This window comes from Dreissena polymorpha, chromosome 2, assembly GCF_020536995.1.
Source record: "Dreissena polymorpha isolate Duluth1 chromosome 2, UMN_Dpol_1.0, whole genome shotgun sequence".
NCBI classification, from domain to species: domain Eukaryota; kingdom Metazoa; phylum Mollusca; class Bivalvia; order Myida; family Dreissenidae; genus Dreissena; species Dreissena polymorpha.
In genome coordinates this window covers 153,667,651-153,679,275 of record NC_068356.1, presented here as the reverse complement: position 1 = coordinate 153,679,275, position 11,625 = coordinate 153,667,651, and the positions used below count along the sequence as shown (strand labels likewise).

At 33.2% G+C, this 11,625-nt stretch overlaps 1 protein-coding gene across 5 annotated transcripts; it reads right to left on the bottom strand.

Moving 5' to 3' along the window:
• Positions 1–884: 884 nt before the first annotated feature.
• LOC127870492 (uncharacterized) lies at positions 885–10,477 on the bottom strand. 5 transcript variants are annotated; one of them, XR_008044849.1, is made up of 15 exons: positions 10,292–10,477; positions 7,885–8,196; positions 6,929–7,177; positions 6,570–6,782; positions 5,364–5,648; positions 4,539–4,676; positions 4,375–4,399; positions 4,190–4,245; positions 3,763–3,903; positions 3,620–3,647; positions 3,392–3,480; positions 3,046–3,070; positions 2,553–2,758; positions 1,854–2,094; positions 885–1,513 (listed from the first exon to the last, which is right to left on the bottom strand). XR_008044849.1 is itself a non-coding variant. In XM_052413082.1 (15 exons), the coding sequence occupies exons 1-14, from the start codon at positions 10,353–10,355 to the stop codon at positions 2,069–2,071; spliced, it is 1,857 nt and encodes a 618-aa protein (XP_052269042.1). In that variant the 5' UTR covers positions 10,356–10,477; the 3' UTR covers positions 885–1,513; positions 2,025–2,068. The 5 variants fall into 5 exon arrangements, 4 of the variants coding, with proteins under 4 accessions (XP_052269042.1, XP_052269040.1, XP_052269041.1 ...); XM_052413082.1 differs by having other exon boundaries at positions 2,025–2,094; XM_052413080.1 differs by having other exon boundaries at positions 887–1,513; positions 1,854–1,923.
• Positions 10,478–11,625: the final 1,148 nt, after the last annotated feature.

Below are 11,625 nucleotides of genomic sequence, written 5' to 3'. Positions count from 1 at the left end.
AAATTGAGCGTATTCTGTTCATCTATTACGTGCATGACGTATCACACGTAATGATTTGATGGCTTCATTAAAACATAAAATGTAAAAGTTGCGAACTAAATTTTTTCATAGCCATGTAGTTTAGTAGGAAATACATTTCCCTTGAGAGATACTGTAAGAAACGCGTGGTTGTGTACTTGTTGACGTTCTTTTCTTGTTCAAAGTACTGTGCAAAACCAAAAATAATCGCTTAGCATAAAGTCAAAACCTCACAATGGGACATTGTTTATTGTTAAATTAAATTGAAAATCACAAGAACAGATAGTCGCCCGTCACTGTTTCGGTTTTGGATAACAGGTCAGTTGCGATAATTAAAAAAAAATACGCACTTATTTCCAACGATACATTCAGATTAAAATTAATGTATTTAGCTTTCCGAATTAATATATACGTAACGGGACGGAAGCGCCATCAAAACTGGTACGATAGCCAAACAATACCCATGTAGGATTTTGGCCTCTTACCTCTAAACGAGCAATTTTCTTTGAGGAAATGTGTAATTAATAATTTGTATCACTTGTATGTGCGAAGCTAGCAGTAACAATGAACTCAATTGACACGCCGTAAACACATAACATGATTGTCATTAACAAATACTATAATTGTCTGTAACGTAACAATTAAATTTAAAAGTTGTGTTTTACCACACAATCAGTATTGAATCAGTATTTATAAATATTCTGAACACTCTAGGTGGTCGGTAGAGTGAGTCAGTTGTCAAACTGAATCAAATGTTGTCAATTACACCACGTGACGAATAACAATCGAATATATAAATAATCATTTGTGACTTGATACACATTCATTCAACAAGTGTTTCGTTCCTAACCACTTACTACACATAGGGCATAACCAATAAAAATAAATCATCATTGTGAAACAAATTAGAAACCCGATTTAGATATTTTCCGTAAAGACTTTTAGAAGTAAAGTGCTTTATTGAAAGATTCCTTTATGAATTTATGTATGTACAATAAGTGTTGATAGCAAATGAGAACACATATGCAAATATAACGCACAATAGGGCGTGTAGTACTTGTTGGAAATGTACAGTATTTTAACATATAAGCGTAATTGTTATGTTGTTTCTGGTATTAAACATAAATACAAATAATATGTAAGACGTTATTATGTACATCTGGCTGAAGATATCATTTAGACAACAATATATAACAATCATATTCAAACAGAACGTTTTCGTCATGTGTACAATTTGAAAATATTATAATTTTTTCAGATAACATCATACGATCAAAAGTACAATCAAAACAAAAACATATTTTGTTTGACAGCAAATTATTCTATGCAAAATTCAACATATTATTTAGAAACCGACAAAAATGTGTTCAGTAGACACATTTTAAATATCTGTACAATATATATAAAGACTATTTAAATTCTTATGATACGAAATAATTATATAGAATCTGCAGAAGGCATCCTCTCAGTGACAACTGTTTTTTCTAGCGATTGCCTGAAGATTTAATACATTGCTACATTATTTCGTTGTTAAGCGGCCAGCTAACGACGAGTCATGATTTTGATGTGTTGCTTGAATTCGAATTGGGCAGTTTGGATAAATACACAAAGATTAATCCAAAACAATTTCGAGAGACATTGAAACGTAGAATGGTTACATCACGTAGATTGAAATCCGCAACCAAATAGACAAGCGCGTATGAAATTAATCATGTATCATTATAATGTTTAGCATATGCCCATTAAAATGGAGACAAACACGAAATGAAAACATAGCAGTGACAAAAAGTGTGCAATTTGTTAAATATGCGAATCAGATTTACGCAATAGACTACCTTTCTGTATGTGCTCTGAACTACACTGTACTGACAACTTTCGGAACTTTATCTATGAGGCTCTCTGTTTCTGTTACAAACATATATGGACACACGCCAATAACAAAGGTATATGCATGTAACGTATACTTTGCATTGAAAAAAGATGATACGAAACAAGTATGAACATACAATTATTATGGCGGTAGAGCAGTCATCTCACCAACCTTAACCATTCATCTTAAATCAGTATACTCTAACACTGAAAATGCAAATACACAATTCAAACACAAGCATTCAGTTCGTAAGATAGATGAAATAAATGTCTGCTAATCAGCACTTCAACATTCAGACCGATCTTTCAAGTTACGCGAACATTTCACTATAGAGGGCAAAGTTTTGAGCCGCCAAATTAACCCCGCATAATTAAAAACGACAAATATCATACTATCAATATTATGACTAGAGCATTATGTAAAATGTAGAATAAATGTGCTTCTACTCGCGGACACTTGTCTGACACACCGTGAAAAAATTAACATAATATTATTATTATTTCGTAAATACACATTAATTTTAACAATAAGCACCGATAATGCAGTTAGTGTAGTCCGATACGACGTTAATTCTTTATTGTCAATTTTGAACCAAGTCCAATAACGTGCTCTTAATACGTGACATTTTCTTTCACTATTCTATTTGTTTTATTCGTTTAAGTACCTGCGCAGTTGGTCCTTGTTTTTTTCGGTTTGTTGACAACGCTGTACGTGTAGTCATCCGAACCTTGTGTTTGCCTGGCAACGCTGTAAATTATGCCATCTGGCTTTGTAGTTTTATCAACAGAGTAAGGGTAAGCGTCTGGTCTTTTCTTTTTATTGACAACGCTGTAAGTGCAACCTTCTGATCTAAGATGTTCAATCTCTTTCCTATGAACAGCAAAAGGTATTTGACAGTATAAGTATATTCCACTTGTATACTGCTATTATGAAATAATACGTGCTATTTTGCAAATACTATGCCTGCTGATTCGCTAGACAATTCATGCAGATATTTGTTTTAAAACTTGAAAGGTGTAAACAAGCGTTACAAATATATGTTCGGTTACATTTTTGGCAATCCTATTTAGTTGCGATTCGTATGAGCATCACTTATTCACAGTAATTTTATTTGAATGAGGTGAATTACTTGTAAAACGCAATACACGTTAACTTACATCTTGTTGTGAGACACTGCAGCCGCTGAAATAAACACAAGCCATTGCCGTTTCGTTCGATTATCACAGAAGATGCAATAATTATTTTTACGTTTTCTCTCTAATTAAAACCTGTTGAACAAGTGCGGTATGTACAACATGGTATTCAATTTGATATACATATTTTGACGTTATTAACAATTATAATAACTCAAGTGGCTATCGTGTCCATATTCAGAATTTATAGTTTCAAAGCGTCCTAACTATTACGTGTACATATACCGAGCAAACGATATTCATGCCAACACAGATACATACTAGCCGCCTGGAACTATGACACGTTCTCGTATAAAGCATTAACATGTACCTGCAAAAGATAATCCAGGCTGTGTTACACCGCTGTAATCATCCTCATAGGTGTCAATTTCCAGTAACATCTGTGGGTTTTGCTTAAAACTGTGTATAGCCAATTGAAACGTTGACAGTTTGAGAATAAACATATTATTTTCAAACTAATTTCTGTTAAGTTTAAAATGCTTACTTATAAAATACACAAGCACAGCAATTCTTCAAAATTAGACGTATACCAAATTACCCGTGTCTATAGGAGCGTACGTTTGCAGCTGAAAAAAATAGCAAAGATATTATTTTGCTATATCATAAAATTGTTTGAAAGGCGTTCAAAGGAACTGAAAAATATGTCATCATGTCATTGCAATTAATGAAACAAATATTTACGAGTATACGTGATCACCGCTGTTCGAGACCGATCGATAACCTCGGCATATGTTTCATTTTCATAACCAAATGCAATTGCTGCATGTTCTGACAATGAAACACGGTCTTCGTCAACGGGGGCCTGGCGTTCAGCGATGGCAACTGATTAATAAAAATACATACATATTTGTAATAACTGCAACATTCAAATCCAACGAAATTGACAGTTCTGTTAACTGTGCGCTACTAAGGGTTTTGATCGCGGATATCTAATCCACAACGCTACAACGTTGTTCGATTTGTGGCGTGATTTGTTCAGAATTAAGTATTTAAAAGAAGCGTCATCGTTTCTTACGCATCAAAGCCATCAAAGCGCCATATTGTTTTGTGTTATTGCAGAATTAAAAAGAAGATACATCGATTGCTTAAATACATTGCATTTACTTACCATCAATACCGCCGTTGTGAATTCTTTCTCTGTCCAAGTTTGTACCAGTGGCACTTCTGTTAAGGACACATTTTATACAAACTTAAAGAATTTATTGAAATAATTGGCGGTAAAAACAACCTCGTACATAAAACAGATTATTAGGAATAACAACCAAACCGAAATGAGTAAAACAACATTCTTACAATTGATTGTCTTCGTCAGTCAACCCTGAAAGTATACAAACATGCAAACAACATTTTTTATAGAACAACGTGAATGGGACCATTTCTAGAAAGGATACCACCAACGCAACTACTAGCTATTGCTAAGCATGTTATTACATACTGTATAATAGAAATATTCCAACCTGATTTGCATCGAAGACGAATACAGTTTTGGAAAATTTGGTGTTTCTTGGCCACAAACAGTACAAAGATCGCAACTGCGACTGCGCAAATAGCACCGGCAATGACAACCAGCCATGAAGTTTCTTCTGGGTTTGAAGCTGGTAAGAATCATGTTTTACATTAGTAACATATGCATACTGAACGGAGCAAATGTCCATCATATAGGTGAAATGTGTTTGTATTTGATGATTTTACTTCTGATAGGAGGGTCTGATCAACATTGTTATTAAATTTCTATAACTTGTAAGTTTTAAATTTTATATAACCACGATCTCAATAAATGTACATATTCAGGCAGAAAAGAAACATCAGTGCAAAAGCGTAACTCGTGAATAAAATACTTTTGACATACTTTTAGTGTCCGAGAGTGGTATCATAAATCTATTGCATATATTAGGGAATATGTTTTTAAGGTATTATTTCACAAAGAAATATGACCAATTCATAAAGATATTAAACAATCAAGTCAGCGTATCTCAAAAACATTTTCAGACAATCCAGGTGAACGAAAGATAAAATACAAAAATAGATCTATTGATAACAGCCTCTGAAGATTAAAATATTACAATTTCGAAAATATTTAGTTTTGTTTGCATCCACACAGCGCATATTTACTTTTTTAAACGTATATATAACACGAATACACAATGAAATAATTGATATATTAACAAAAAGAAGAGTTGCTGATCTCAAAATTGAAAAGAAATGGTCAGTAGCATTTTCAAAGAAGTATTTAATTTCCTTAATATGTTAAAATGTTAAATTAAATGAATGTGTTTACTTACGCAACATGTGTATATTGACAAACAGTGACTTATTTCCGACCCCAAGGGCATTTGAAGACACACATACGTATATTCCAGAGTTACGGATTTGGTTAAGATGCAATTCATAATGAAGTGATGAATTACTTGTTGATAACACTCTTTCTAGATGTAGAATCAATGTCGTATTAGGCGGAGGGTTTCCGGTCCCATTGCAGAACAACTTTATATTCACTTTATCGACAAGTGTGATATTCGTTTGATTTTCAAAGCCGTCAATATAAAACCAGTCGACATGAGCTGGAACTGAGAGCAGAATGATACACAAACTGTATGTTCGCAGATTGTATTTATCAGTTTAACTAGAACTTGTATTAAAAGTTACACCTACATTATTCTTTGAAATAGTTGCATAATGTTGACAATACATTTCCATTGTGTGTATCTTTATTTGATATGACCATGTCGTTAAAGTAACGTGGTGTTTGCAAGCAACGTAAATATTATGGTCAATCATGTACCATTCTAAAATCAATTTTTTCAAAGGAAAGAAAGGGATCGGACAAGTCCTCTTTAGTCTATTAACCTCTATATTTTAAAACTTGACATTAAAGTAGACAATTGACTTACAAATGTGTGTCTTTTAATGCGACATGTGCCTACACAAACAGTTATTAAAACAATGGTGAAGAGAAGATTCGAGAACATCATAATTGGACAATACTATTTTATTTTGACCTCAATTATCGTTGCCTTGAAAGCAGCATTTTTTTAAATAACGTAAAACGTTCAAGCTCAGAAAAGATTAAGAAACATGCCAATGTCACGGGACTAGTTTGATACTAACAATAAACGTGCGCTTGGAAATGTGTACCTTTTTAGACTTCGGTTATTTATCAATCCTATTTTAAATGTGTTATTTAAAATTGACAAGTTCACATTTTGAAAACATGACAATATCAACATGACAATGCCAATTCTACATCCCTCCGCATTTGGCGGTGGTTAAAAAGAATGTATGCGTTTTATTAATACAGACAGACACACAGTTCATATTAAGAAAATTGTTAAACTGCTTTACAATATGTAAGCGAGGTAACATGTCCTTTGAAAACAAAATAAAAGAAGACAAAGTAAGTACGAACGGGATCACGCAATGAAAAAACAGGTATTATAAGCCACAACCAGAAACAATACTTCGAGGCACATGCGAATTCAGATACGTACACAATGTCTCCAACTGGAATCGACCGCTTAAATTGCCAACAAAGTCCATTGCTCCTGTATCTTTCTGATTGACTGCATCGCAGAGTGGTACAGTGCGTTCATGCATGTTTGTTGTTGATTTTATTGGGCAATTTGAATTTGAACTCAAATTTCTTTCAAATATTGTTACGCTTGGGTTACCACTTATTAAAGTATTTGAGATTCTAGGAGGGTCTAAAACAAAAACACACTTATTTCAAGTATCATTTATGTTTAAAGTTAAAACTGTAAACTTAATTATTTGAATAATAGCTCATTCTGTTTGTAAGTATTTTGATACAGTCGATGACAGTGTCAACAAATTCAGCACACATACTTACGCAGTATTCTGATGGTCCAATCTTCTTGTTTATTTTCAACGAGTTTACATGCAACAACAGAACCATCGACCTTTTTATCAAATAAGTCTTGAAGAATGCTGATGTTCTCATTATCATAATTTCGTATTTGCAAACTACTGCTTTTACTTTTATTTAAGTGTTTGCCATTTATTGCCCAGTCAGTAATATGGTCATTTGGAGTTAATGCACAATTCAAGTCTGGTCCATTATTCTTTTCATTGTGGTTGCCTGAAAACAGCACAGGTAAAGGCCATGCAATATTGAAGTCGTTATTTGCTAATTGCTTCTAATCAAGGACATTGGAATCTATGAATGCGAATAATCAATACGTTTACACATGCTGAATGTTAAGTAAATCGTGATCAAAACATAAACAAGCTCAGGTTTATTGATAAATATATGTCAACCACCTATGTTTTAATTCGAATACCTTAATCGAAGCAAACCTAGCTTTCACTTTTTTATTTATATAGAAAACACGTTTTATGGTAGTTTAAGAATAAGTAAAGCATTCAAAATAAATTGCAGTATGCAGATAGGATTAAGCCTAACTTGTTTCGTATAGACGAAATAATTATATCTTAGTATTGATCACATGTATATGAAAAAAACATATTATTTGTTTTCCTATATTGACCAAAGCAGATGGTTTCAGTAGGTCTTAGGGTGAAATTGCAGTATAAGAAATACAGTTCAGATTGGTTTATAATTAGAATGTGATAAAACGAAAAGCAAAATCATCTATCATGTGTAGCCTTGGTCAGTTTGGAATCTGAATCATAACGAATACATTAAGCAGTACTTAATACGTAATCTATTTACACGTTTTATTGAACAATACACTGTATAGACATCAACACAGTTTTATGCTTTTTATAAGAAATATCATGTATATTATTTTAAAATAATAGATTTAATTATTTGCATATTCATACCTTTTTCACAAGGGTCAACGTAAAGGCTGTAATATAAAGCGCTTTCAATTGGGAATGCACAAGCGAATTTTTCACATCTGTTGGCTCTATTATCAATAGAAACATTGCACGAAAAAATATTTTTGTCCTGACATTCACACTGAAAGTAATTTTGAAGCGGGTTTGGTTTTATTATGCATTCTTTTTGGTTGTTAAAGTCAACGATAATGTCCCTTGTTGAATTAACAAGCACCGCATGTGTTCCTGTTCCTTCACAATTTATTTGAACAGAACTGTCACCGAATTGTTTGATTTGAATTGTTGGTGATTGGTCTGAAAAGAAAACAACATTGTTTAAATGCAACAACACAAACATAACCGTATTTCAAGGATTGCAGTGTAAACTTGTCTAGAAGCTTCGAAATAGGTTTCGCTAATATATTCCATTGTTTCTTTAAAACACAATTGGAGGTATTAAGTGAATGAGTGCAATATTGCATTTTATACTATTGAAAGATTAAAACATAAATATTCTGGCGTAAGTCTAACAAATTTGCATAATTATATATACATTTCAAGTTTCTTCTCCAATACCTCAACAGCTTGTAGAAAAGTTATGACAATTTTATTGTTAACAAATATTGAAATACAAATAAATTTTCTAGAAGATCTGTATTACACGATTTGTTTAAAAAAACGGAAATGTCTTAAAATATCATTGGCAGACATATCAGGTATATTTGATTTTTAAACTCTGTGACGATGAATAATTCTTGACCAATATCAATAGCAATCATACGTGTGATTATACGTGTATAACAACATCAGTGCATCGATTGATTCTATATTGTCTTATAACGAGCAATAAAGATGGTTGGTATTACTACTTCACTCAATGATCCCATATCAACAATAGTGTATGCTTTGCTCCTCCTATTATTCTCTTCTTCAAATTAATAAACCGCTATGCAAGGGATAAAAGTAAGGTGTCACGCAAAAAACGGTCTTTCGAACACACAGACTTCATGAAAGGTATATATAATGAAGACTGTTTAACCTTCTGATTGTACATGAAATTCAAATAAGCGGATCGAATGTATAGGATATTTTGATGGCGCGTCATCGTTGATATGTCTGTCATATTTATGTATATTTAATCGTTATTATTTATTGTGGTAATTGTAGTTGTGTCGATTGACTAAAAAGCTTAGGGACAATACAACTCCATGTGGTCATAAGAACTTGTATTTATTTAAGGTATTATTTTAAATTTGGTTAGACTTGCTTTATGTAAATACTCGGCCGCTTTTACACCTATCTAGAAGACTGATCTCGAGTTTCCAGAGCTTCATTGAAGTACAAGAGAATATCATCGTGTATCACATTTTCTTAAATATCAATTTATTTTAAGGCGATTCTCGAATATGTGGTTATCGCAATTTGATTCCGATTGATGTTTTGTTTCAAAATTGACCAGCCGCATTAAGCGTATTTGTCATATTAAAATAACCAAAATCATGCTAGTCTACTTAATGCAAGTGACATGAATTGGAAGCCATATGCGAACACCTGCTGTTATCATTGAACTTATTTAGCAATCGTTGTTATATCTATATATTTCAGAAATTTACAGTGTGGGTAGCATATCACATCCTGATTTTGTGTATACTATCCAGTCCATTTGCATGTAACTTCAAAACAGTAAATATGCGTAAAAACGCGATTTTAACGATTACGTTTGTGGGAAAATCCTCTTCAAGTGACGTCATTATTTTGATCAAGACAGTATGTTCGTGGTCGGTGAAAATTATTTATTTACGGCTTTTTTTGTCATAGCTACTATACCAGATGATTTACTCGAGGCAAGATTGTGCATACTAGCAAGTAAGTCATATTTCCATAGATCTATTCGACCGCACCGTGCACCAGAACTCTATATGCCCAGTAACAGATGATGCATACGTGTGTTCATCTTCATTGCATCATGAATGACGATCATCATTATAATACGATCATGATATCTATGTGTGGTATTAATACTACTTGAGGGCATTGGGATTTAGCGTTTCTCGAATATAATACAGTATTTGCATTTACCATTCCCTCTCATAGTCTTTGCATTCCTTCGTAGCTAAGCAACACAAACAGTATTACTCTTCGACAGCATACAACAAATAATTATGATCCTTATTAAAAATCAGCATGCTCATATATTGTTTTTTTAACCCGAACTAAAATACAGCGTGTTATATTTTCTCGGTATGTCGGAAATAACTTCAACGTTAAACATACATTACTCTTATGCAATAAAACATGTGTAACAATATAAATACTTTGTGTAATACTTTGAACTTATGTTTATATAATAACTATATTTGTCAATATGTAACCTTTAGATCATATAAATTATCAATTATATTGAACGTACCTGTCACGATCCAAACTCCCAGCACGATCAAAATTATGCTCGTATGCATCACTCGCTTATTCATAGGAGCTGTTACATTTAAATGAGTGAATTTTACTTGCAATGCATTAACTTAAAAAATGATAAACCATTATTACAAGTACCATCGGTTTAACTCCACTGTATCTTTCCGGGCTGTGTACAGCAAACACTTGATAGGTTTAAAGTCTGCAGATTGTGATCGCTGCTTTACGGCGACAGGAACGGGGAAATACTATAAGTTCATAACATGATTGTGTTTATTAATTCGTTGAATGTTATGTTTCAATGTTTAACATGTGCAAAACAAGTCTTTATAGAGGCGTTTTTTGTGTATTAATATGGTTAATGACATTATTATGAGAACACTAATGCATCTATCAAAAGGCCCACAATAGAAAAAAAGGCTACACATGATGCCCCATTTAAATGTTGCTTTTCTCATTGGTCAAGTATATTATTGTAATATGTATTTGTTTTAAATTTCGGTGACGGGATAATCCTGCGTTCATTCAGAATCGTAAATGATAGCGCATCTCTAATTATCAATTACATAAAAAAATCTCTTTGCTCAGCTCTTTTAAATGGGGTACAGTATATAGAAAACATTCTTTCTCCACAAACTATATCGAAAATGTTCTTGTTCTTATCAAATATTTGAGAAAAGAACACCATCAATATATTCCATACAATAATAACATGAGCTTTGTCACAGACGTGAGGAATACTCCCACATGTCGCATTGACACAGAATATTTTGCATGTTGTCTTAAAAAACAGCTGAGACCATGCTCAATGTTGAAAACGCACTAAGTGACCCCGTGACCTAGTTTTTGACCCGCCATGACCCATGTTCGAACTTGGACTATACATCATCTAGATACAATTTCTGTCCAAGTTTGGCGAAGCTCGGATGAAAGCTACTTGAAACAGAGAGCGAACACCATGCTCAATGTTTAAACGCAAAGTGACACCGTGACCTAGTTTTTAACCCGACATGACCCATATTCGAACTTGACCTTGACATCATCTCGACAACATTTGACCAAGTTTGGTGAAGATCGGATGAAAACAACTTGAATTAGAGAGCGGACACTTAATACGGACCAACCGACTGACAGACCGACAGACAGACAAGTTCACTTCCATATACCCCCTAAACTTCGTTTGTGGGGATATAAAAACTAGGATAACCACCAAGGAAACGGTCAATGCTAAGCAATGCTAAACCCATTTAAGGGATAGCCGAACCTCTCGCCTATCTAATAATTAATTACAAATCAAATTCGATTCTAAATCGATCTCATTCAAATGTA

Excerpts from the sequence above, each read along its gene's own strand:
- LOC127870492 (XM_052413079.1), bottom strand. The coding sequence starts at position 10,355 with ATGAATAAGCGAGTGATGCATACGAGCATAATTTTGATCGTGCTGGGA. Across the intron at positions 6,783-6,928 it reads TTGGACCATCAGAATACTGC|ACCCTCCTAGAATCTCAAAT; the intron begins GTAAGTATGTGT and ends TTTTTGTTTTAG. Across the intron at positions 2,759-3,045 it reads GCAGTGTCTCACAACAAGAT|GAAAGAGATTGAACATCTTA; the intron begins GTAAGTTAACGT and ends TGCTGTTCATAG.